General features: G+C 39.8%; 2 protein-coding genes and 1 pseudogene across 3 annotated transcripts; all 3 read left to right on the top strand.

Moving 5' to 3' along the window:
- The first annotated feature begins 6,789 nt into the window (after window positions 1-6,789).
- Window positions 6,790-13,909, top strand: LOC107880406 (disease resistance-like protein DSC1; annotated as a pseudogene). The gene is made up of 7 exons (XR_016124682.1): window positions 6,790-7,663; window positions 7,854-8,086; window positions 9,850-10,037; window positions 10,239-11,343; window positions 11,426-11,851; window positions 11,962-12,858; window positions 12,959-13,909. The product of XR_016124682.1 is annotated as a disease resistance-like protein DSC1 (transcript).
- Window positions 13,910-18,482: 4,573 nt separating this feature from the next.
- Window positions 18,483-19,012, top strand: LOC148920877 (uncharacterized). The gene is made up of 2 exons (XM_089047303.1): window positions 18,483-18,620; window positions 18,761-19,012. The coding sequence occupies exons 1-2, from the start codon at window positions 18,483-18,485 to the stop codon at window positions 19,010-19,012; spliced, it is 390 nt and encodes a 129-aa protein (XP_088903429.1).
- A 1,608-nt stretch (window positions 19,013-20,620) lies between these two features.
- LOC103332389 (TMV resistance protein N-like) lies at window positions 20,621-25,139 on the top strand. Its single transcript, XM_089043897.1, is given in 5 exon segments — window positions 20,621-21,215; window positions 21,491-22,595; window positions 22,685-23,119; window positions 23,225-24,112; window positions 24,223-25,139. Coding segments are annotated over 5 exon segments (3,540 nt in total). The 5' UTR covers window positions 20,621-20,724; the 3' UTR covers window positions 24,844-25,139.

Genomic DNA, 25,139 nt, shown 5'->3' with positions numbered 1-25,139 from the left:
AAACACATCTGATCACTTGTGCACCACGATGCGGACATCTGTGACAAACCTTTTAAGGTTTACCAAAGAAGGAAGAAACGATCAGCCAATCCAACATTATCATTATGGTTGGCGTGAAATCTTAGTTTCCAGATTTCAATAGGAAAACTATTTTTTTTCCAGATTCCAGATTTCACTAGGATTTCTAGATTTTCCAGATTTTACTAAGTTTTAGTTTCCAGTTTTTAGTAGGATTTGATTTAAGTTTCCTAGTTTGTTTGGATTGGTTCCTTTGTGGATTAGGATTCCTTTTTTTTAGTAAGGGATTTTTATCCTATTGTCTCTAGGTTTAGTTTGCTATAAATACTCCCTATGTAGTTCTTAAAATTGAGATTTGAGATAATAAGAAAAGTTTACTTTCTAGAGATTGGAGACTCCTTGGTGTGAGCAAGACCCCGATGAAAGGGTGATGAGATCAGTGAAAGTTGACGCTCCTAATTTTGATGGTGAGCTAAATCCTAAAGCACTCCTCGACTGGTTGGCTACCATGGATAGCTATTTTGAGTGGCATGACATGTCCGAAGCTCGAAGGGTGAGATTTGCTAAGATAAAATTGGTGGGTCAAGCTGGATTGTTTTGGACCAATGTTGAAACACAGCTAGAGAGAGCTGGTGAAGAACAATCGTCCACTGGGGTGAGATGAAAGAAAGGTTGAAGCAGAAATTGACAATTTAGGGTCTTTCTGAAAAAGTGTATATCTATTCATCAAGAATTGGCCATTATATGGACAGAATACAAGTTAATTAGGAAAGAACACAGGCTGATCTTCAGCCCCTAAAATCAGCTAACCTACCATATATACATTTATCTAATTATAGCCTACAGCTAGTATATCCTAATTAAGGAAAGAATCTGCTGGTATTTAAATCTGTAAATCAGTATAATCACTGTCAATCTACTGGCATTAATCATGTAGTTATTTCCTTTGACATCCCCCCTCAAATTGATGTTGGTGAATCGAGAAGCATCAATTTGCCAACAAGGAAATGATGGCGCTGACGTGGCATGGATTTGGTGAAGATATCGGCAATCTGCAGAGTAGTGGAGACATGTGGAAGGGTGATAACCTGATGATCATAGGCTTCTCGGATTGAGTGACAGTCAACCTCGATGTGCTTGGTGCGTTCGTGATAGACGGGGTTGGCTGCAATTTGGATGGCACTTGTGTTGTCAGCATGCAGTGGAGTAGGATGAAGTGGACTGAACCCAAGCTCTGTGAGGAGACCACGCAGCCAAATGATCTTGGAGCACGCAGCAGACATGGCTCGATACTCTGCCTCAGTGGATGATTTGGAGACGTGGTCTTGCTTCTTGCATTTCCAAGAGATAAGGGCATCACCAAGAAACAGACACCAGCCAGTAGTAGATCTCCTGGTGTCTGGGCAACCGGCCCAATCAGAGTCACCATAGGCTTGGAGCTGAAGGGAAGAACCTGTAGGAAAGAACAAGCCGCGACTAGGTGTGCCAAGAATATAGCGAATGATGCGGCGAACGGCAGAGAGATGGTGATGCCTTGGGGCTTGCATGAACTTGCCAGGTGTGAACAGCATAAGAGATGTCCGGTCGGGTGATGGTTAGATAGATAAGACTACCAACCAACTTCGATAGGTAGTAGGATCCTAAAGAAGCTTCCCGTCGTCACGTCGATATTTCACATTAAGTTTCATGGGGGTGTCAACTGAAGTAGTGTTGGTAAGGCCGACTAACTGAACCAGATCTTGACTGTACTTGTGCTGATGCAAGAAGAGACCGTGAGGTTAATGATGGACCTCTAAACCCAAGATATAAGTGAGCTGACCAAGATCTTTCATGTGGAAAGTAGAATGCAACAAAGTCTGAACTGCAGAGATTGCCTCTAAGTCGAGCTGGTGATGACGATATCATCCACATAAACAAGGAGGACAACGATACCCATGGATGTCCGTTGTAGAAAAAGAGAGGAGTCATTCTGACTCTGAGTGAAAGAAAAACCAAGCAAAGTGGAGCAAAACTTTTCAAACCATACTCATGGACTCGCTTCGCACCATACAAAGAACGTTTCGGTTTGCAAACATCATTAGGTGAGGAAGTAGGCATACCAGAGGGAAGTTTCAAGTAAAATTTTTCCTTGAGATCACTATGGAGGAATGCGTTCTTAACATCCATTTGATGTAAGGGCCATGATTGGGATGCAGCAAGGGCGAGTATGGTGAGGACATTGGTCATTTTGGTGACTGGTGCGAAGGTCTCATCGTAGTCGAGACCATATTCTTGTTTGTTGCCAAGTGCCACTAACCGAGCCTTATAATGGTCTATGGACCCATCAGAACGAAGCTTGACAGAAAACACGAACTTACTGCCAAGGGGTTTCACGGAGGAGGGACATGGAACAACGTCCCAAGTTTGGTTTTCCTCAAGTCGAGAAGCTCGGTTTCATGACTTTCCGCCAACACTCATGCTTCATGGCCTGTGTATAAGACGAAGGAAGAGAAATAGAAGATAAGGTGGCAGTGAAGGATGAAAGAGGAGAGGAACCAAACCTATCTGGTGGTCTACGAACCCGAGTACTTTGTCTGAGAGGGGAGGTGCAGTTGCTAGAACAGGAGCGACAATCGGGGAAGGAGCTGGAGGGGGCTGGGGAGGTGCTTTGGAGGCTAGTGGGAAGTGGCGGAGGAGCGTCGTTGATACACTAAGAGAGGCTTAGAAGGGACTGGTGCTGGAGAAGAGGTATTTAAAATAGGAGTTGCAGAAGAGTTAGTAAACATAGGCAAAACAGAAAATGAAGGAGAAACGGGGTCCTGATGCGTGGGAAAAAAATACTGATTTTCTAGAAAGATTACATTTCTAGAAACTCGAATGCGTCGCAAAGTTGGATCATAGCAAATAAAACCCTTCTGGTGGACTGAATATCCTAGGAAAGCACACTGAATCGATTGAGCCGTGAGTTTTGTGCGTTCATGCGCAAGAAGATGAACATAACAGACACAACCAAAGGTACGAAGGTTGGAATAAGATGGAGGGCTACCAAATAACTTGGTGAAAGGAGAGTTGTGGTGCAATGTGGAAGAAGGCAACCTGTTGATGAAATGGACAGCAGTGGAGAGAGCTTCACACAAGAAACGAGAGGGCGTAGATGACTCTAACAGGAGAGTGCGAACAACATCAAGAAGGTGACGGTTCTTCCTTTCAGCCACCCCATTTTGTTGAGGTGTTGAAGGGCAAGACCGTTGAGAGATGATGCCGTGAGTCTGTAGGAAGTCCTGAAACAAATGAGACATATACTCACCCCCATTGTCAGAACGAAGGATTTTGATATGGGCCGAAAATTGGGTATGAATATATGCATGAAAAATCTTAAAAACAGAAAAGACTTCATCTTTAGAATGTAAAAAATATATCCATGTGAAACGGCAATAGTCATCAATAAAAGTGACAAAGTATTTGTAATTAGCATGAGAAGTGACTGGTGCCATTCCCCACACATCACTATGTATCAAATCAAACGGTTGGACTACATGTGGTGTGTGAATAGGAAATGGGAGAGTCTTACTTTTGCCAAGTTTGTAAGAATTGCAATCAAATTCAACAACACTAAGAGATGGTGATTCTTTATTCCCAAGAATACCAGATTTCAGTAAATCATGAAGTACATTAGAGTTTGGATGTCCAAGACGTTTATGCCATGCTCGGTAATTAACATGAGCAGAATTACAAGAGACAGGGGTAAAAAAGAAGACAAAGGAAATTGAAGAGGAAAAAGACGTCCCACTTTAGGCCCCTTCGCAATCATCCTCCACTGTTGATCCTGCACAACACAACCAGATTTAGAGAATTCCACTTTGCAATCATTATCAACCAACTGACCGACAGACACAAAATTGGTGGTAAGACCAGGAGATACAAAGACATCAGTGAGAGAGGAAGAAACATCACCAGTGGCCGTGATAGGTAAATGATTGCCATCAACAGTATGAATTTTGAGATTTCCAACATATTTGTTTACATTGGTAAGAGAATTAGCATTGTTTGTCATATGATGGGAAGCCCCGGAATCAAAGTACCGAGGAGATGATGTAGAGAAGGGTTTACTTGAGAGTCCTAAAGCTGAAAATGCAGAAATGATCATTTGTTGAATCATGTCGGGGTCACTGAGTTAAACAGGAGCGGTAGCACTTTGTGTCGTGTCTGCAGATCACAGAACTACCGCACTAGAAGAGCCAGCGAGACGGTATATGTGGTCTCGATTTCTTGGGGGGTCGAGTAGGACATTCCTTGATGATATGGCCATCCTTTTTGCAGTAGTTGCAGAATTTCCGGGGACAATTTGCGAATAATAACCAAATCCCTTGCAACAAAAACAACGAGTGCTCATATCCCTGCCTCGTGGCTTACCTTGTCTGCATAGGCCACAGGAATAGATGCAGACCGCCGTTGTTCCATGGTGGTTTGAGTGAGAAGGCGATGTTCCTCATGAAGGAGATCATTGAGGCATGTATCTAAGGAGGGGACAGATTCCCGGTTCATAAGATTGGATCTGGTGCCTTCAAATTCAGGTCTCAATTTCATTAGAAATTGATCCCTCCGGGTAGTTTCATGGACAGATTGAACAGAACTAAGACCTTCGGATGGTAAGTCAGCATAAACTATATCAGTGTATTCAGCCCAAAGATTATTGAATCTAGAGTAAAAATCAGAGATAGAAAGGCTATCCTGTTGGAGAGCAGCCAATTCATGTTCAAGCTAGAACCGACAAGCAGTGTTTCGTTGACTATAGATCTTCTTCAGGTAAGTCCACATCTGAGTTGCAGTCTGAGATGATCGAAGGTTCAAGATGATATTAGGTTCGACAGATCCTAAAATCCATGTCATAACTTGAGCGTCCTTGACTTCCTTCTTGGCGTGCTGGTCTTTGTCTTTGTTTTTGTCAGGAGATGGGTTACTTCCATCAGCATGTCCCTACGCTTCCTTACCTTTGACGAAAATCCCAAAGTGAAATGCCCAAGCAGAGTAGTTCTTGCCATTGAAACGAATCAGAGAAACCTCGGACTTATCCGAAGACATGATGTCAAGAGAACTTGATCAAGAATAACTGAGACTAAGGAACTTGGGAGCGAGAGATAATTCAGAGCTATAGCTCTGATACCATGACAATTTAGAGTCTTTCTGAAAAAGTGTATATCTATTCATCAAGAATTGGCCATTATATGGACAGAATACAAGTTAATTAGGAAAGAACACAGGCTGATCTTCAGCTCCTAAAATCAGCTAACCTACCATATATACATTTATCTAATTATAGCCTACAACTAGTATATCCTAATTAAGGAAAGAATCTGCTGGTATTTAAATCTGTAAATCTGTATAATCAGCTGTCAATCTGCTGGCATTAATCATATACTTATTTCCTTTGACAGAAATATCTACCATTATCCTATCAACAAAGTTTGTTGGACGAGTGGCAAACTCTTCGTCAAGACGACATGCCAGTTGCTTGAATATATTGCAAAATTTGAGGAATTCATGCTGAGATGTGACATAAGGGAAGATCGAAGGATGACTTTTTCTCGGTTCAGGATCAGGACTTCATCCAGAGCTTCAAAGGGAATTAATTCCTCATACGGTGAATACCTTGGAGAGGGTTTTTCAGATAGTACAAGAATTAGAGAAGTATTTGAAATCTTCCAACATAGTCAAGCGAGTTGATCCTCACAAATCTAATTTTCGTGCTGGTACATCTGGGACAAAGCCTAATGCAATGTCTAAGGGTTTCACAACGACAAGTTCAGTTAGAATTGACAAAGGAAAAGGAGCACTAATGGATACACAAAATGGTGGAACACAAAGATGTTACAAATGCCAAGGGTTTGGACACTTTGCTGTCCAATGCCCAACGAAGGAGACAACAAGAAGTCTGATCACAAACATTGACAAACAAACTGACGATCAAGACTATTTTGAGGAAGATGTTTATGAGCCCCAACAACCTGCTGAAGATTGTGGAAACGACTTTGAAGCCCCTCATCCAACATTATCAGTAGTAAGGTGTACTTTGGCTCAACCAAGGAAGGAAACTGAGGATTGGCGTAGAATTTCCATTTTCCACACTTACATCAAGTCTGGTGATAAAGATTGGAAAGTGATAATAGATAATGGCAGTTGTATCAATGTTGTATCAACACTTACTGTCTCGCGTCTTGGATTATCAACTGAAAAACATCCTGAACCATATAGAGTAGCATGGATTGACAATACTTCTTCAATCCCTGTTACCAGCGATGTCAAGTTCCTATTCAATTTTCATCTTACAAGGATCGTATTTGGTGTGATGTGGTGGCGATGGATGTGGGTCATATTCTCTTTGGAAGGCCATGGATATGATCACAACGTGTCCATCTTAGGCCGAGAAAACATATGTTCATTCATCCACAAAGGGAAGAAAGTCACGTTAAAGCCACTTCAACCCAAGATTGTGAATAACCCTACACCAAGCAAGGAGGAAAAGAGTCAAGTAAACAAATCCAAAGCCTTGCACATCATTACTTTAAAAGAATTTATTAAAGAAGTAGAAGATGCTCCCATATATGTTCTAGCCATAAGGGAATCAGGGCGTTTCGCTAATATGGAAGTGCCTTCCATGGTGAGACCGATTTTAGAAGAGTATTAGGATGTGTTCCCCGATGATCTCCCAAATGAACTTCATCCTCTCGAGACATTCAACATGCGATTGATCTTGTTCCTGGGTCAACATTACCCAATTTACCTCACTATCGAATGAATCCCACAGAACATGCAGAGTTGAAGCGACAAGTTGATGAACTTCTTGCTAAAGGATTTATTCGAGAGAGCCTTAGTCCTTGTGCGGTACCCGCTCTACTCACACCCAAGAAAGATGGCACGTGGAGAATGTGTATAGATAGCCGGGCTATCAACAAGATTACAGTCAAATATCGGTTTCCCATACAAAGGCTCGATGACATGTTGGATATGATGACCGGTGCCACTATCTTTTCCAAGATAGATTTGAAAAGTGGATATCATTGGATATGTGTTCAGCCAGGAGATGAGTGGAAGACAGCCTTCAAAATAAAAGACGGCCTATATGAATGGTTAGTCATGCCTTTTGGACTTACCAACGCGCCAAGCACTTTCATGAGAGTTATGACACAAGTTTTGAGGCCATTCATAGGTAAATTCTTGGTTGTTTATTTTGATGATATCTTACTCTATAGCACCTCACAAGAGCAACACCTTAGCCGTCTAAAGCAAGTCTGCATGGTTCTTCGAGTAAAGAAGCTGTTTGCTAACCTTAAGAAGTGTTCCTTCATGTCTAGTGAAGTTATCTTCTTGGGGTTTGTTGTATCATCTGAAGGCATGAAAGCTGATCCGGAAAAGGTAAAGGCCATTGTTAGTTGGCCAGAACCAACAAATATCCACGAAGTGCGTAGTTTTCATGGATTGGCCACATTCTATCATCATTTTATTCGTGGGTTTAGTTCAATCACGGCTCCTCTCACGGATTGCATGAAGAAGGGAGAATTCCACTGGTCTAATGCTACTGCAAAAGCATTCAAAGAGATTAAGGCTAAAATGGTTGAGGCTCCAGTAATGCGTCTTCCAGATTTCTTAAAGCCTTTTGAGGTAGCTTGTGACGCATCAGGGGTAGGGATAGGCGGAGTATTGAGTCAAGAAGGACATCTAGTGGCTTATTTCAGCGAGAAATTGAATGAAGCCAAGCAAAAATATTCTACCTATGACAAAGAGTTTTACGCAGTTGTTCAAGCCTTGAGACTAGAGACATTATTATTTGTTACCACAAGAATTTGTTTTATTTTCAGATCATGAAGCTCTTCGATATTTGGGTTCACAAAAGAAATTAAATTCCCGCCATGCAAAGTGGGTTGAGTTCCTTCAAGAGTACACGTTTGTGTTGAAACATAAAGCTGGTGTGGAGAATAAACCAGCAGATGCTCTCAGTCGTAAGGTTTCTCTTATAAGTACTATGAGTGTGGAAGTTACCGGATTTGAAAGATTGAAAGAAGACTATCCGATATGTCCAGATTTTGGGAAGGTATATGCGGCACTTTCAGAAGACAAATCCAGAAGTAATGAATTTGTTTTACAAGATGGTTTTCTCTTCAAGGGTAATAAACTTTGCGTTCCCCCACATCAGACGAGACTTTCTGCTTTTGGAGTTGCATGCTGGTGGAGTAGCTGGTCATTTTGGGAGAGACAAAACCATTGCCCTTGTGGAAGACAGATTTTATTGGCCAAGTCTCAAACGTGATGTTGCCAAGATTGTGGAACGATGTCGTACTTGTCAACTTGCGAAACATAAAAGGCAAAATACATGGTTGTACACTCCATTACCGGTACCCCATGTTCCATGGCAAGATATCAACATGGATTTTGTACTTGGGCTACCTACGACACTGAGGAAGCACGATTCTATCTTTGTGGTAGTGGACCGTTTCTCCAAAATGGCCCATTTCATCCCTTGTTCTAAGACATTCGATGCTTCAAAAGTGGCTAAACTTTTCATGGATGACGTGGTTCATTTGCATGGTGTGCCTAAGACTATAGTATCGGATCGTGATGTTCGATTCATGAGTTATTTTTGGAAGACTTTATGGCGCATGATGAGTACTAAACTCCAGTTTTCTTCCGCTTCTCATCCACAGACAGATGGGCAAACCGAAGTGGTTAACCGAAGTTTGGGCAATTTGTTGCGATGTTTGGTTGGTGACCACATTAAGTCATGGGATTCTGTGTTACCTATAGCGGAGTTTGCTTATAATAATTCAGTCAACAGAACAACCGGGATGAGTCCGTTTGAAGTTGTGTATGGTCATAAGCACCGCCTGTGATTGTGAGGTCACACTTGTCGTAGGAGTAGCCGGCGTGTTGATGCACCCCATACGTGGCGTTGGTATATCCGCGATGGGGAGATATGTGATATTGTGTTGAGGTCGCACGTGTCGTAGGAGTAGCGGTGTGTTGACAGACTCCATACGACAGATCCCATATGTGACGCTTGGTATATCCGGCATATGGGGAGATATGTGATATTGTATTGAGGTCGCACGTGTCGTAGGAGTAGCCGGCGTGTTGACAGACTCCATACGTGGCGTTGGTATATCCGGCATATGGGGAGATATGTTATATTGTGTTGAGGTCGCACGTGTCTTTGGAGTAGCCGGCGTGTTACGCAGACTCCCATACGTGGCGCTGATAGATCTGTTGTATGGGGAGATATGTGAGATTGTGATTGGTGAATTGTGATTTAAAGTTTAAAAAAAAAAGGTTTTAGGAAAAGAACTACGTGTGGCTTGATCCCTTAGTAAGGGTACGTAGGCAGCCTAGGATAGCGCCTAGGTGCAGCCGCGGGCTAAACTTCACTTAGGTGGTTTTATTGAGTATGATGCGGACTTTGTCGTTGGTCCTGCTACTCGAGTGAGAATGAGATGTGTTTGTGTTAGGAGGTTAAAGCCTCATATGTTGGATTTTTTTTTGGGAAGTTAATTTTAGTTATGTGAAGGTCGGAGGCCAATTGTTTGAATTGCATAAAATTATATTGTGCTTGTTGCCAATTTGTGTTATTAAATTGCGTTTTATGCAGGCTGGAATTTTGGGAAATGTTTAATTTACAAGGAAGACTATGCCGAATTTTCGGGAGAAAATCTCAAGCCCTTAGTCCTCTTTGGCAAAAGAGGACATAGTTTTAGTAGGTGGGCCCGACATTGGGGTGATGTCGGGAATTCCACGAGATTAAATCTCGGGTTACGAGAAATTCAGGGTGGGTCCTGTCAAGTCAATAGAAACTTAATGTTATAGTTTTGTTGTGTTTTGTATAATGCTATCGTAACCTATTACAACGTTTTTAACACACTATTTGGAGGAAGTTTTGCAGAGGCATTTGCTAGACATGAAGAGCGCTTCAAGGACGAGATGTACAAGGTGGAGGAGTGGAGAAGTGCACTTGGGGATGTCGCCGATCTTGGAGGAATGGTTTTAGAAAATCGGTCATTTCCCAAAAATCATCACTTTGTCACCTTTTTAATTTCAAAGTGCTAGAGCTTTTTTATGTGAAATTTTCACTTATCTAAACTATTTGCTAGAGATGACCTTTTCGAAAGATTATTTTTTAAAGAATTAAAGAATTTGTCACAAAATACACACTTACTAATTGTGATTTATATATTTTGATATCCATAATTTTATAGGTATGAGTCACGGTTTATCAAAGAAATTGTGGAAAATATTGGAAATAAATTGGATCTCAGAGCATTAAACATTGCTCCCTATGCAGTGGGAATAGATAAGCGTGTGCAAGGCCTAAACAGATGGTTGGAAGATGGATCAAATGATGTTGGTGTAGCTGTGATCTATGGGATGGGTGGAATTGGCAAGACTACCATTTCCAAATCTGCTTATAACCTAAACTTAGATAGATTTCAAGCTAGCAGCTTTCTTGCAGATGTTAGAGAAACTTCAGAACAACCAAATGGTTTGGTTCGCTTGCAAAGAAAACTTCTTTCTGATATCCAAAAGGGGAAAACAAAGAAAGTATATAACATGGATGAAGGAGTAATCAAGATCAAGCATGCTGTATGTTGCAAAAGAGTTCTTATTGTTCTTGATGATGTTGACCATTGGGACCAATTCAGTGCAGTTATTGGAATGCGAGAATGGTTTCATCCAGGAAGTAAAATTATCATAACTAGACAGGAATATTTGCTAAAGGCTCATGAAGTTAGTGTAATGTTTAAGGTTCAAGAACTGAATGAGTATGAATCACTTGAGCTTTTCAGTTGGCATGCCTTCGGACAAGCCCATCCTGTTGAAGGTTACATGGAGCTTTCAAGACCTGTACGTAGTACAATACAACACTGTGGAGGGCTTCCATTAGCTCTTCAAGTTTTGGGATCTTCTCTATCTGGAAAGAATGTAGATGTATGGCAAAGCGCAATAGAGAAGCTAGACATGATTCCTCATGGAAAAATTCAAAAATTTCTTAGAATAAGCTTTGATTCTCTTGAAGATGATCATGACAAACATTTATTCCTTCATATCACATGTTTCTTCATAGGAAAAGAGAAGGATTTTACAATTGCAGTATTAGACAACTGTGATTTTTACACAAGGATTTGAATTCAAAATCTAGTTGATAGATGCCTTCTGAAAATTAATGGAGAAAACAAGTTGGTCATGCATAAAGTACTTAGAGACATGGGGAGGGGAATTGTTCGCGAAGAATCACCTCTGGACCTTGGAAAACGCAGTAGAGTGTGGTCTAAAGATTCATCTAATATTATGAGAAAATTAACCGTAAGAAGCATGCTCTTCATATGTATGTCTGTACTGTAAATGTTTACAACTTACTTAACCATTTGTTCTGATTTGTTAGCAGGGTACATAAACTATTAAGGCTTTCAAGCTCCACATTCCTATGTTCATAGAAGACGAGCCTTCAAAGACAATTTGTAGTGGAAGTAACAAAAAGAGATGCCACGTTACAGATTATGATAGTAACAAAAAGAGACGTCGGCTTGGTTTCTTCTCCTGGCAATCAATTAACTTTTCCTCAACAAGTTCAGTTGTATTAAATGACATGGACTTTAAAACAGAGGCATTTAGAAGAATGCACAATCTTGAAATTCTCCTGCTCAGTAATGTTAATATCAGTGGAGGCTATGAAGATTTTCCAAAACATTTAATATGGTTATCTTGGCGTGGATTCCCTTTAAAATCAATCCCAGCCAATTTTTATTTGGAAAATCTAGTTGCTCTTGAGTTGCAAAATAGCAGGCTGGAACATGTTTGGAAGGGAACCAAGGTATGATACTAATCTCTCTCTTTCTCTCTCAACAAAAACACACACACAGACACAGAAGTTTAGGGATTGTTTACGTATTCTTAGAAACTAATTACTGCTCTTTGGAACAGTTGCTTCCAAGACTGAAAATCCTTAATCTCAGTCATTCACATAGCCTTATGACAACCCCCGACTTGTCAGGACTGTCTAACCTTGAGAGACTAAATCTTAATGGTTGCATAAATTTGGTTGAGATTGGTGAATCCATTGGAAACCTAGAGAAACTAGTGTTCTTGAATCTGAAGGACTGCAAAAATCTCATTAAGCTTCCGACAAGTATTAGCATGTTGACATCTCTTCAGGAACTTATTCTTTCTGGTTGCTCAAAGCTGGTGCTTCATGCCAACACAACTGCCACCTCTACCGCTACTGATATGAAGAAACTCGTTCTGTTATTGACTACTTCATGGCAATTAATGTGGCAATCAATCTGGTAGTGGTGGTCGTGGGTGTTACCAAGAAAAGTTCCTGAAAGCCATTTCTCATTGGGAAATTTACCACATTTCTTAGGACGCTTAAGTCTGGCTTACTGCAATCTGTCAGAAGTTCCCACCGATCTTTGTATCCTATCCTCGTTGCAGTATTTGAATCTAAGCGGAAATCCAATTCTGAACCTTCCAGAAAATATGAACGGTCTTATTATGCTCCAGAATCTTCTGTTAGATAACTGCAAAGAACTGCAAACGCTTCCCGATCTCCCACCAAATTTAAAGAGCTTGCAGGCAAGTTTTTGTACATCGTTGAAAAGAGTAACAAATGTTCCAAACAAGTTCAGATCATTGGAATTAATGTTTTACCAATGTATGATGTTAGTCGAAGTTAAGAGCTCGTTTAACATAAATCTGTTGAGAAGCATTGACATAGAAATGATCCAAGAGATGGGGCTGTTCAATTTGGAGTCCATTGAAAGTGCTGACGTGGAAATGATCAACTACTCGGCAAATACAACCCAGAAGGGTCCCCTTCAGGTTCTCTCTCTCTCTCTCTCTCTCTCTCACTTATAATTATAATAATGAGTATGATTTCTGTAGCCTGTAATCGTTGAACCATATGATCTCCATGATACAGGGGCTCTATGAGTGTGGCATATTTAGCATTTTCCTTCATGGAAGCAAGATTCCAGATTGGTTCAGCTACAGGAGCATATGGGCAACTCATTGTTGTCTATTATCATACCTTCACATCTTAACCGGAAGATTCGAGGCTTAAATGCATGTGTTGTGTATGCTCGTCATCCAGATAGGGGTCTTGGGCTTCAAAGCCAACACTTTGTTAAAGTCAGTAATGAGACTAAGGGTCTTAAGTGGACCTATTCCGCAGTCACAATAGGTTGTCCAGAAGAGAATGAAGATATGCTATGGCTGAGCCATTGGTTGTTTGGCAACAATGAATTGGAAGGCGGTGAAGAAGTACGTGTTTTGGTGGATATGGAGTATGGTTTCTCGAGAAAGGAGTTTGGAATCCAGCTTGTGTATGAGCAGGAAAATAAGGGTAAGAGTGTGCTATCAAATAGTGATCAAGATATAACAATCCAACAGGAAGCATCTCCTTGGAGGCTGAATGTGCTTGGTGAAGATGTGTCTGTGTTTGCTTCAAAGTATCAACTGTAGACGGGCAAATACTTTCTTTGTAATTATAAGGACCAATTTCAATTCAGATTGAGCTCAGAGAACCCAGCTCATCTTGATTTTCAATAGGAGCCTAAGGCCTCCATCAATTTTTGTTTAGGCTGGACGATGATTCGATTTGTTCTAAATATGAATTTTTGCATTGATCTTTATGTCATTGGCGGTTTGCAAACGATTAATTAGGGACTGGGGAAGAACAGAAGCAGCATCTCCCTATACCCCGCAGGGGAAAACATTTCATATTGTGTATGAAAGACGGATAGGTATGACGAGCTGCACCATAAGTTGGGACTGCGTTTTTTTTCTTTTATTTGAACAATTTTTTAAGTTATTATTATGTAAGGTGTTGCAAAGACGGATAGGTATGAGCTGCACCATAAATGTACTGCAACTTTTCTTGGGCACTGAACTATGCATGTGCGCTTATCCACGAAGATATTCGTGTTTCGATGCCGGCTCAAGAAATGCCCATGAAACAATTCTCTAAGGTCCTGTTTGGTTCACATAATAGATATGAGGGGAAATAATTTCCCATGTCATTTCCCAAGGAATGAGAATGAAAGATTCATTTTCCAAGTTTGGTAATGTCGGGAAAGTAACCGGGAGATTTCACTTTGTTTCCTTTCCCATGTTTGTTTTGAGTAGGAATGGAAAACAAAGTTTGTATAATTTTCCAATTATACCCATATTAAATCAAATAAAAAAAGAATGCATTTAATGATACGTTGTAATTATAAATTGTTCATAGGAACAAAATAGTCATGAAAATTGTGCATTGAATGTGGGCTCTGCTAAAATATGAAAACTATGAGAGAATATTTGTTTGTGGGAATTTTCTGTGTATTCTTCTCCTTGTAGGAGGTCATATTTATAATACAACGAAACCTGAATGGGCAAGTAAATAATAAATTCCTAAATCTATTTACAGTAGGAAATCATGAATTAAAGTAAATCAATTACAATTATAATAGGAATTCTTGGTGTGTAAGGAAAGTAAGTCAATATACACAAGTCACGCCAACACTCCCCTCACGTTGGTGCATAGATGTCGCCAATGCCCAACTGATCCAGTGAATTGTGGAATGCTTTACTGGAAATCGCCTTTGTCAAAATATCCGCCAATTGATCCTCGGATTTCACAAATGGAAACTGAAACACTTTAGCCTCAAGCTTTTGTTTGAAGAAGTGTCGATCCACCTCAACATGTTTAGTACGATCATGCTGAATCCGGATTCTGTGCAATGACTATAGCAGCCTTGTTGTCACAAAAGAGATTCATTATGGATGTAGGTTTATACCCAAGTTCAGTAAGCAACTTTCTTAACCAAAGAAGTTCACAAATCCCTTTAGTCATGCCTCTGAACTCAGCTTCTATACTGGATAAAGCTACTACATTCTGTTTCTTACTCCTCCATGTCACCAAATTACCTCCCACGAATGTGAAGTAACCCGATGTGGATTTTCTATCTGTTACATTACCTGCCCAATCTGCATACGAATAACCATTAATATTTAAATGACCATGCTTTGAGAACATAAGTCCTTTTCCAGGTGCAGACTTCAAATATCTAAGTATCCGAAGAACTGCATTCATGTGGTCTTCACTTGGAGAGTGCATAAATTGACTGACAACGCTCACCGCATAAGCAATGTCTGGTCGAGTATGTGACAAATAGATCAATCTTCCCACTAACCTTTGGTATCTTTCTTTGTTAGTTGGAACTTGATTCAGATATTCTCCAAGATGATGATTCTGAATAATAGGAGTGTCCGCAGGTTTGCAATCTAGCATTCCTGTAATCATCAACAAGTCCAAGACATATTTCCTTTGAGAGAGAAATATGCCTTGCTGCGATCGAGCCACCTCAATTCCCAAGAAATACTTGAGTCCACCTAGATCCTTCATCTCAAATTCCGTAGCCAAATAGTCTTGTAGCTGTGATATTTCCTGTTTATCATTCCTAGTAATAATCATATCATCAACATAGATTATTAATGTTGTTACCTTCCCTTTCCGATGTTTCAAGAACAGAGTATGATCTGAGTTGCACTATTTGAAACCATTGTTCTTCATTGCCATGGTGAACCGTCCAAACTATGCACGTGGTGACTGTTTCAATCCATACAATGCTTTTCGTAACCTGCAAACTGTTCCAGTCTGAGTAGTATTATATCCAGGAGGGATGTCCATGTACACCTCCTCCATGAGTTCGCCATGTAGAAAAGCATTCTTTACATCAAACTGGTGTAGTGGCCAATCCAAATTAGCTGCAAGGGACAATAAGACTCTGACGGTGTTTAACTTTGCAACTTGAGCAAATGTTTCTTCATAGTCTATACCATAGGTCTGTGTGTACCCTTTTGCCACAAGTCTTGCCTTGTATTGCTCGATAGATCCATCTGCATTGTGTTTTATAGTAAATACCCATCTACATCCAATAGTCTTTTTTTCTCGTGGTATAGTCTCCAATGTCCAAGTCTGATTTTTCTCAAGAGCTTTCATCTCCTCTTTTATAGCTTGGACCCATTTAGGATCTTTCAATGCTTCAAAGATCTTGGTTGGAATATGGATAGCAGACAATTGGTGCACAAAAGCCATGAGTGGTTCTGACAGCTTCTCAATGGATACATGATTTGCAATTGGATACTTGAATGTCTTGCCAATATCAGGTGAATAACGGTTTGGTGGCTTCCCACGATTTTGCATGAAAGGTAATTGATATCCAATAGTTTTATCCTCTAAATGCACAAGTCTAGTAGGAGTAATTACCTCAAGGATATTCTCAAGAGATTTTTCTGTTGGTACTATTGAGTTAGAATGAGGGTCTTCATCTTGTTGTTCTGTATTGTCTGTAGGTGTGAGACTCGGATAAGAAATATCTTCACATGGATCAGGTGGGTCAGGCAATTGATCGCTATGAATGGACGATTGATCGCTTTTCGGCAGAGAGTAATCTCGGGACGATCAATCATTTCACACATAGGAGAATTTCTTCGTTTTCCAAGTTGCTCCAATTCTGCTCTTCACTCAGTATCTCCCATGAAGCATAGAATTGGATAATGGGTCATGGAAGAACAGATTCAGATTCCAAAGGTCACATCCAAAGTGACATAGGTATGTTGGGTAGGAGGGTGATAACAGGGTAGCCTTTCGATGAGTGGCATAACCCACAAAACACAACGCAGCACAGGGGATCAAGTTTGCTACGTTGATTTTTTGGAGATGAGCGAAAGCCACACATCCAAAGTCACGCCAACAGGCTCATTTTCCCAAACTTTCCCATGATGAGGGAAAAAAAAACTCAAGTTAAGAGGAGGGCTTCACTTTCCCCTACTTTCCCATGTGCCAGGCAACCATTTCCCATGTCTGGACTTACCAAACATGGGAAAGCAATTGAATTCCATTCTCATGAACCAAACGGGCCTAACAAAGATTCACGTTGGAATCCCATGGCATTTTGGCAGTGTATGTTTGAGAAAATGCTTCTACCCCTTCCTAACTTTAACAAAAAAAAATTGAACATTTGACTGAAAAAAACATTAGCAGTAAACCAAAAGGAGAAAATTAAAAGCAAACCACAAGTACCAATTGCGACTTTTGGCCTTCTTTCTTAGCATTAAACTTTCCTTCTTCAGCTTCTCTATTAGCATCTCCCGCCTCCTCTTCTTCAACTTTCAAGACCTTTTTGCTTTCGAGCAAATGCTCAGCCATACGGCTTTTTGAGTTCTACACCCTTTCAGATTCTTGGTGACAGAGAGAGCGCAAGGTTTCAATCCAATTGAAATTTGAGCATGGCGGAGACAGAGAGCAACTATGATTATCAATTAGAGGTGGAGAATGCACAACATTTAATTTGAGAGAATGGTCCTCATTAGCCTTGACTTGAAACTTTCATGGAGATAAGTCATCAACATTGACTTTGACTCCACTTGGCTTTAGTTACGTTCCATCTTTCTTAGAGCATTTCTAGCAGTTGAGGCTGGACTCGGGCTGGGGGGTTGGTTTGGGCCAAAAAGTGGTTTCCAGCAACAAAAGCAAGCCCAGAGGTGGGGCCACCAGACCGTGGCTGGCCTAAGGTGGAGTTCACCGAGGGTGGTGATGTCATGGCTAACGTGTGAGTCAACCTTGCGCTTTGAATTTTTTACGGTTGTACGCTAACGTTAAAAAAATTGCCTTCGCCGCACATGAGCTGCCATAGCGGCTCTCTTCCACGTGATGCGCTACCGGGCTATTCGATCACTTTTTCCAACAATCCAACGGCAGCCAATTTTGTGCAATAAAAAAATGAAAAAATCGAAATTTTTAAAAAAATACCAAAAATTACTGTTTTTTTTTTTAAAATACCAACCAATACTCTTCACTTTTAACACCAAATCCTCATACATTTTCTTCTCCTTCTACTGTTATTCATTTTCTACTCAATATTTTTTTCACTTTCATACCTCCCACACCAAATCTTCTCTACATTTTCATTTCTCATATTTTAGATTTCATTCTCCATTCTCAAATGTCAGACATGGAAGAGGTTTTGGAGAGGCAAGAGCGAGAAACTAGAGAAAGAAGGCGTAGACGAGCTGCAGGCAAAAGGGCATAGAGAGAACTAGATCAGCAAATTGTCATAGCAGTGGCTTTGCTTAATGATGAAAACCAGAGCCGCCGTGGTTCACGAGAAGGCCGTGCCTTGAATGTGGATATAAATAGACATTCTCGGGGTAAGAATCTTATGGAAGATTATTTTATCCCAAATTCCCTGTACTCTGATGTTCATTTTCGAGCTCGATATAGAATGCAACCTCATTTGTTCAATAAAGTCATGCATGATATTTGCAATTATGATGAATACTTTGTTCAAACGAAAAATGCTGCTGGAAATTTGGGACTTCTTCCCAAGCAAAAGTTCACAGCTGTAATACGAATATTGGCAAATAGGTCATCTGCTGATTAGGTGGATGAGATTGCCCGGATGGGGAAGTCCACTGCTTTGGAGAGCTTGATGAGATTTTGTGATGCAGTGGAAACTCTGTACACCAAAGACTACTGCGCACCTACGCCCAGGACCCGCAACGGCTTCTATAAAAAGCTGAAGCTTGAGGATTTCCTGGCATGATTGGTAGCATCGACTACATGCACTAGCAATGGAAGAATTGTCCAATTGCTTGCCAAGGGGATTATGGAAATAAGAAAGGGCAGAAAAGTATCATCCTTGAAGCTGTTGCTGGATTCGATACATGGGTTTGGCAGGCATTCTTCGGAGTTGTCGGATCTCAAAACGACTTGAACGTCCCGGGTCAATCCTTGGTGTTCAATGATGTTTTGAGAGGTGAAGCCCCGAATATCACCTATGAAATCAACAATATCATCTACCAGAATGGGTATTATCTAGTTGACGGCATCTACCCGAGGTGGACCACATTTGTGAAATCGCTTCCACATCCCCAATCCCAAAAGCAAAAGTATTTGTTGCCTATCAAGAGGGTTACAGAAAAGATGTGAAGAGGTGCTTTGGTATCCTCCAAGCCCGTTGGGCTATTATTAGGGGCGCGGCGCGTCTATTTGACGAGGAGGTACTTAGGAGCATAATGATGACATGCATCATCCTTGATAACATGATTGTGGAGGATGAGTATGATTACGATGTTGATGAAGTGTATGACCCAGATCTCATGAACACGGCCTTGACATGAATTTATGAGAAACCCATTAGGTCAAATGGATAACCAGTGCAGCATGAACCGTTGGTTAGGGATGGTAGTTTCATGCCCCGTATGATTGATCACTACACGGAGATGCAATCGTCGTATATTTATGAACGACGTCAAGTTGACTTGATGGAGCATTTATGGGTGGTGAAAGGCAATAAAGGTGAATGAAGTGAAGTGAAGATGTTCTTTTTATTTATTATGTTTATGTTGTATTTTTAGTTATGCTTTGTTTTTTTAATGCTTTGGTTGTTGTTTGCTTTTTATGTATGGAATGTTTTGAATAAAAAGGTATTTTATTAAATGTTTTCTTTTTAAAAAATAAATTTATTTGAATTTTGAATTTTGAAATTTATCTGAATTTTGAAACCGAAAATTTTATCCGATTATGAGATATGAATAGTATTGACACGTAGGAACTCAAAAATCCTATATGAAAATATTATCCAAATGAATTGTTTATGTAAAAAAAGTTGTAAAAAAACAAAAAAATAAATAGTATTTGCATGGCAAAGGACAACTGCTGGAAACACACATTGCTTTTTTGAAAAGGCAACCACTATTCACGTGAATAGTAGCTGCCCTAGTCCTCCTTGCCATGGCAAGGGAAAACTGCTGAAAGTGCTCTTATATCTTTATCTGTTTCACATTTGTCTATAAATTAATATTTGTTTTGGATCAAAATGAAACTCACATGACTTCTAGTCCACTGGCTGTTGTTTTTCATTTATAACATTTATATTCTTAGTATATTAATCTGTCACACACATTATTTAACTATTCATCAAGTACTTGACCACTTTTTCCATTAGCTAGTTTTCACTCCATGAATCATTTAGTCAATTTGCTTGAACATGTATATTTCCATTTGCATCACAAGTGAGCATGCTATAGTCCATTTATTACGAAATATATATTATCTGTATTCTTGAATGACCATATTTTTCATCCCCGCAATTTATTCTAACTTTTAGTTTTGCCCTTAAATTTTCAAGTAGTTAATGGTGAAGAATATAAAGTCCCACATCGGAAACTTGACTAAATAAATTATTACTTATAATAAGTGGTTCCGTTCATAATAACACCAAAGTAATGCCTTTTGTAATAAAATCTCACATCTACTGAACTTTGTACGTGGTTAAGTTAGGGACAATATTAGTGTTGCTAGTAGTGAACCATTAACTAAATCGTCTGTCTGAAATTTAATGGGACAGTATCGATATTGCTAGTAGTGTCCGTGTATTTGGAATTTAGCAGTGGACCGGTGTTCAATTCATATGGAGGAAGCTTCGTCCTCAATACATCTCTCGCATCTCAGTGTGAAAATCGAGATCATAAATATGTTCAGTGGCTGGTGGGGCAATAGACATTGACTTTGTTACTCTATCACTTTGGTCACTACCTTTGTGACTTTGTCATGCGTTCCTGTTTTTCTTATCTTTATTCTGTTCTCTTTTATAGAGCAAGATTTTATTTCTCAAACACAAACACAAGCTGAACATACAAATGGCTGCTACCAGCACGCAGCAGGATCCGTCCTCTCACCGGTGCACTTATGATGCATTCTTAAGCTTCAGGGGTACAGATACACGCAAGGGATTTACTGATCACCTCTACAGGGCTTTGGAGGTGGCAGGGATCCACACTTTCAGAGATGATGACGAAATCGAGAGAGGAGCAAATATTTCAGCAGAGCTTCAAAAAGCAATACAAGAGTCTCGAGTATCTATCATTGTCTTCTCCAAGGACTATGCTTCCTCGAGATGGTGCCTGGATGAACTAGTGACGATCATGGACCGTAGAGAAACTAATGAGCACATGGTTATGCCGATTTTCTATGATGTGGATCCATCCCATGTCAGGAACCAGACAGGAATTTTTGAAGAAGCATTTGCCAGACACCAACAGCGCTTCAACAAGGAGATGGACAAGGTGGAGAAGTGGAGAAAAGCTCTCAGAGATGTTGCAGATTTGGGAGGGATGGTTTTAGGAGATCGGTACTTTTTCATTCCCAAAATGGTGGTTTTAACTCTCTCTTGGATGGTTTTTAAAGTAGATTATATTGAAGCTTTTTCTTTAATCTCATGTAGTTGTTAGATGGCAGCACTTCTGTTTTGAAAGTTCATTTGCTTAATATGATTCATTTCAACCTATGATATATATCAATTCTCTTCTATAAAATAAAAATAAAAATAATAAAGAAATAAGTTTCTTTTTGTTGAAAAGAAATAACTTTTTGTGCCTTGTGTATTTTGATATCAATATTTTATAGGTACGAGTCGCAGTTTATCCAAGATATAGTTGAAGTTATTGGAAATAAACTGGATCACACATGGAATAGGAGATTAAGAGTCGATCCCTATGTAGTTGGAATAGATTATCGTGTGAAAGGCCTAAACATGTGGTTAGAAGATGGATCAAGTGATGTTGGAGTAGCTGTAGTCTATGGGATGAGTGGAATTGGCAAGACCACCATTGCCAAGACTGCTTATAACCAGAACTTCTATAAATTTCAAGGTAGCAGCTTTCTTGCAGATATTAGAGCAACTTCAAAACTTCCCAATGGTTTGGTTCACTTGCAAAGGAACCTTCTTTCAGATCTCCAAAAGGGGAAAGCAAAGAAAATATACAGCTTGGATGAAGGAATAACAAAGATCAAACGGGGGATACGTTGCAAAAGAGTTCTTATTGCTCTTGATGATGTGGACAACTTGGAACAATTCAATGCAATTCTTGGAATGCGAGAATGGCTTCATCCAGGAAGTAAAATAATCATAACAACTAGACATGAACATTTGTTAAAGGTTCATGAGAATTATGCAATGTTTAAGGTGGAAGGGTTGCATGAGTATGAATCACTTGAGCTTTTCAGTTGGCATGCCTTTAGAAAACCCCATCCTAGCGAAGGTTACATGGATCTTTCAAGACCTGTAGTGCAACACTGTGGAGGGGTTCCATTAGCTCTTCAAGTTCTAGGATCTTCTCTCTTTGGAAAAGCTGCAGATGTATGGAAAAATGCATTACAGAACTTGGATGTGATTACTGAAGGAAAAATTCAAAATATTCTCAGAATAAGCTTTGATTCTCTGCAAGATCATGACAAACGTCTGTTCCTCCATATAGCCTGTTTCTTCATAGGGAAAGACAAGGATTTTTCAACTACAGTCCTTGATGAATGTGAGTTTGCCACAAACATTGGAATTCAAAATCTGGTTGAAAGAGGTCTGCTGATAATTGATGGATTCAACAAGTTAACCATGCACCAATTACTTCAAGACATGGGAAGGGGAATTATTTGCGAAGAATCGCCTGAGGATCCTGGAAAACGAACTAGAGTGTGGAATAAAGATGCCTCTAATGTTTTGAGAAAATTAACTGTAAGAAATATCTTCTTTTATGTCTATGTATTCGTAATCGTGTTGTGCATGTGACAAGTTACTTACCCAATGTTCTTATTTGTTACCAGGGTACAGAAACCATTAAGGGCCTCATGCTCAACATTCCTATGTTAATAAAAGACGAGTCTTCTAAGATAACATCCAGTGGAAGTAACAGAAAAAGAGTCCATGTTGAAGATTATTATGGAAACTGTTCAAGCAGCTGACGTCGGCTTGGTTTCTTCTCCTGGCAGTCAATTAGTTTTTCTTCAAAAAACTCATTTCCTGTATCAAATGAGATAGGTTTCAAAACAGAGGCATTTAAAAGGATGCAAAATCTTGAACTCCTGCTGCTTGATAATGTACAAGTCAGTGGAGGCTATGAAGATTTCCCAAAAAATTTAATATGGTTGTCTTGGCGAGGATTCGCTTTAAAGTCGATACCAACCAATTTTTATTTGGAAAATCTAATTGCTCTTGACTTGCGGAACAGCAGCCTCCAACATGTTTGGAAGGGAACTAGGGTATGCTACTAATCTCTCTCTCTCTCTCTCTCTCTCAATCACACACAGACAAATTTAAAGATGATTATATATTTCTAGAAACTAATTACTTCTTTTTTAAAACAGTTTCTTCTAGGACTGAAAATCTTAAATCTCAGTCATTCACATGGCCTTGTGACAACCCCTGACTTGTCAGGACTCCCTAACCTCGAGAGATTAATTCTTAAAGATTGCATAAATTTGAAAGAGGTGGATGAATCCATTGGAGATTTGGAGAAACTTGTTTTCTTGAATCTAAAAGATTGCAAAAGTCTCATGAAGCTTCCAATAGGAATTAGTATGCTGCGATCTCTCCAGAAACTTATTCTCTCTGGTTGCCCAAATCTTGTGCTGCCTGCCAGTATGATTGTTAAAAATCACTCAGACTCTACACCTAGTGACATGAAGAAACTCAGTCTGTTATCTGCAGTTAAATTGTGGCAATCAATCCGATCACGGGTATTGCCAAGAAAAAATCTCCAACTTACCAGTGCAAGTTTGCCACAATTTTTAAAAAGCTTAAGTATGGCATACTGCAATCTGTCAGAAATTCCCAATGGTCTTAGTAGCCTATCCTCATTGAAGCATTTGAATCTAAGTGGAAACCCATTTTTGAGCCTATCAGTAAACATGAATGGTCTTAGTAAGCTCCAGACTCTTGTGTTGGATGGTTGCCCAAACCTCGAAATGCTTCCCGAGCTCCCACCAAGTGTAGAGAGATTGCAAGCATGGGAATGTACTTCATTGAAAAGAGTACTAACAAACTTACCCACCACGTTCAAAACAATGGGACATGAGGTTTTGAGATGCGAGAATTTAGTTGAATTTCGAAAGGTGTTCAAAACAAGACCGTTGAGAAGTGTCGACATAGAAATGATCAAAGATATCGGTCTGTTCAATTTGGAATCCATAGGAAGCACTGAAGTTGAAATGATCAACTACATGACACGTACAACGAGGAAGGGCCCTCTCCAGGTTCTCTCTCTCTCTCTCTCATGTATTATATAGTTTTTATGATGATTATGATTTTCTGTGGCCTGTAATATTTGAACATATATAAATCTCTCCATGCATGCATGAAACAGGGACTGGATGAATGTGGTATATTTAGCATATTCCTTCCTGGGAGCGAGGTTCCAGATTGGTTCTGCTACAAGTCGAGCATGGGTAACTCTGAGCTGTCTATAAGTATACCTCCACATCTTAATTTGAAGATCCGAGGCCTAAATGCATGTGTTGTGTATGCACAAGGTAAGTTTCTTGTTGAGGAATTGAAATGTTACTCGGTCGTTCCCTTAATTCGCATCAGTAATGAGACCAAGGGTCTTAAGTGGACCTATTTGCCAGTCATAATAGGGTTTCCAAAAGAGAAGGAAGATATGTTATGGCTTAGTCATTGGCGATTCACAAACGATGAATTGGAAGGTGGGGAAGAAATACGTGTTTCGGTTAGAGATGAATCCGATAGTTTCTGGACAAAGGAATTTGGAATCCAGCTTGTGTACGAGCAGAATAATAATGAGGGTACTATAACTGAAGATATAACCACAATGTTCCAGCATGAAACAAATACTCCTTTGAGCAAGAATCATGTCATTGCTGGAGATGTGTCAGCGTCAGCATCAAGGTTTGAGTTGGATAAGGTGGGTGAATACGTTATTTGTAATCATAGTCATATAGGAGTCGTCTCATACATAGACATATAGGATAAGCATCAAAGTTTGAGTTGGAAAAGCTGCAGATTATTTGCGAAGAATCACCTGAGGACCCTGGAAAACGTAGTAGAGTGTGGCATAAAGATGCCTCTAATGTTTTGAGAAAATTAACTGTAAGAAATGTGCTCTTTTATGTTTATGTATTCATAATCGTCTTGTGCATGTACTTGCCCTCCTTTGTTTAAGCAGGAGTGCTTTTTAGGGTGTTTTTAAATAAAGTGCATTTCAAATTTCCTGTAAATTTTCGTATAAATTAATAAGTTAATTTGCCGATTGGGTTGTTCAAA

This window comes from Prunus mume, linkage group LG1 (assembly GCF_029339155.1).
Source record: "Prunus mume cultivar Tortuosa linkage group LG1, ASM2933915v1, whole genome shotgun sequence".
Classification (NCBI taxonomy): domain Eukaryota; kingdom Viridiplantae; phylum Streptophyta; class Magnoliopsida; order Rosales; family Rosaceae; genus Prunus; species Prunus mume.
The sequence above is the reverse complement of the archived record's forward strand: the minus strand, read 5'-3'. Positions and strand labels throughout refer to the sequence as shown.

Coding starts and splice junctions, on each gene's coding strand:
- LOC148920877 (XM_089047303.1), top strand. CDS start 18,483: ATGGGGAAGTCCACTGCTTTGGAGAGCTTGATGAGATTTTGTGATGCA. Junction 18,621..18,760: donor TGAAGCTTGAGGATTTCCTG/GCATGATTGGTA, acceptor TGGGTTTGGCAG/GCATTCTTCGGAGTTGTCGG.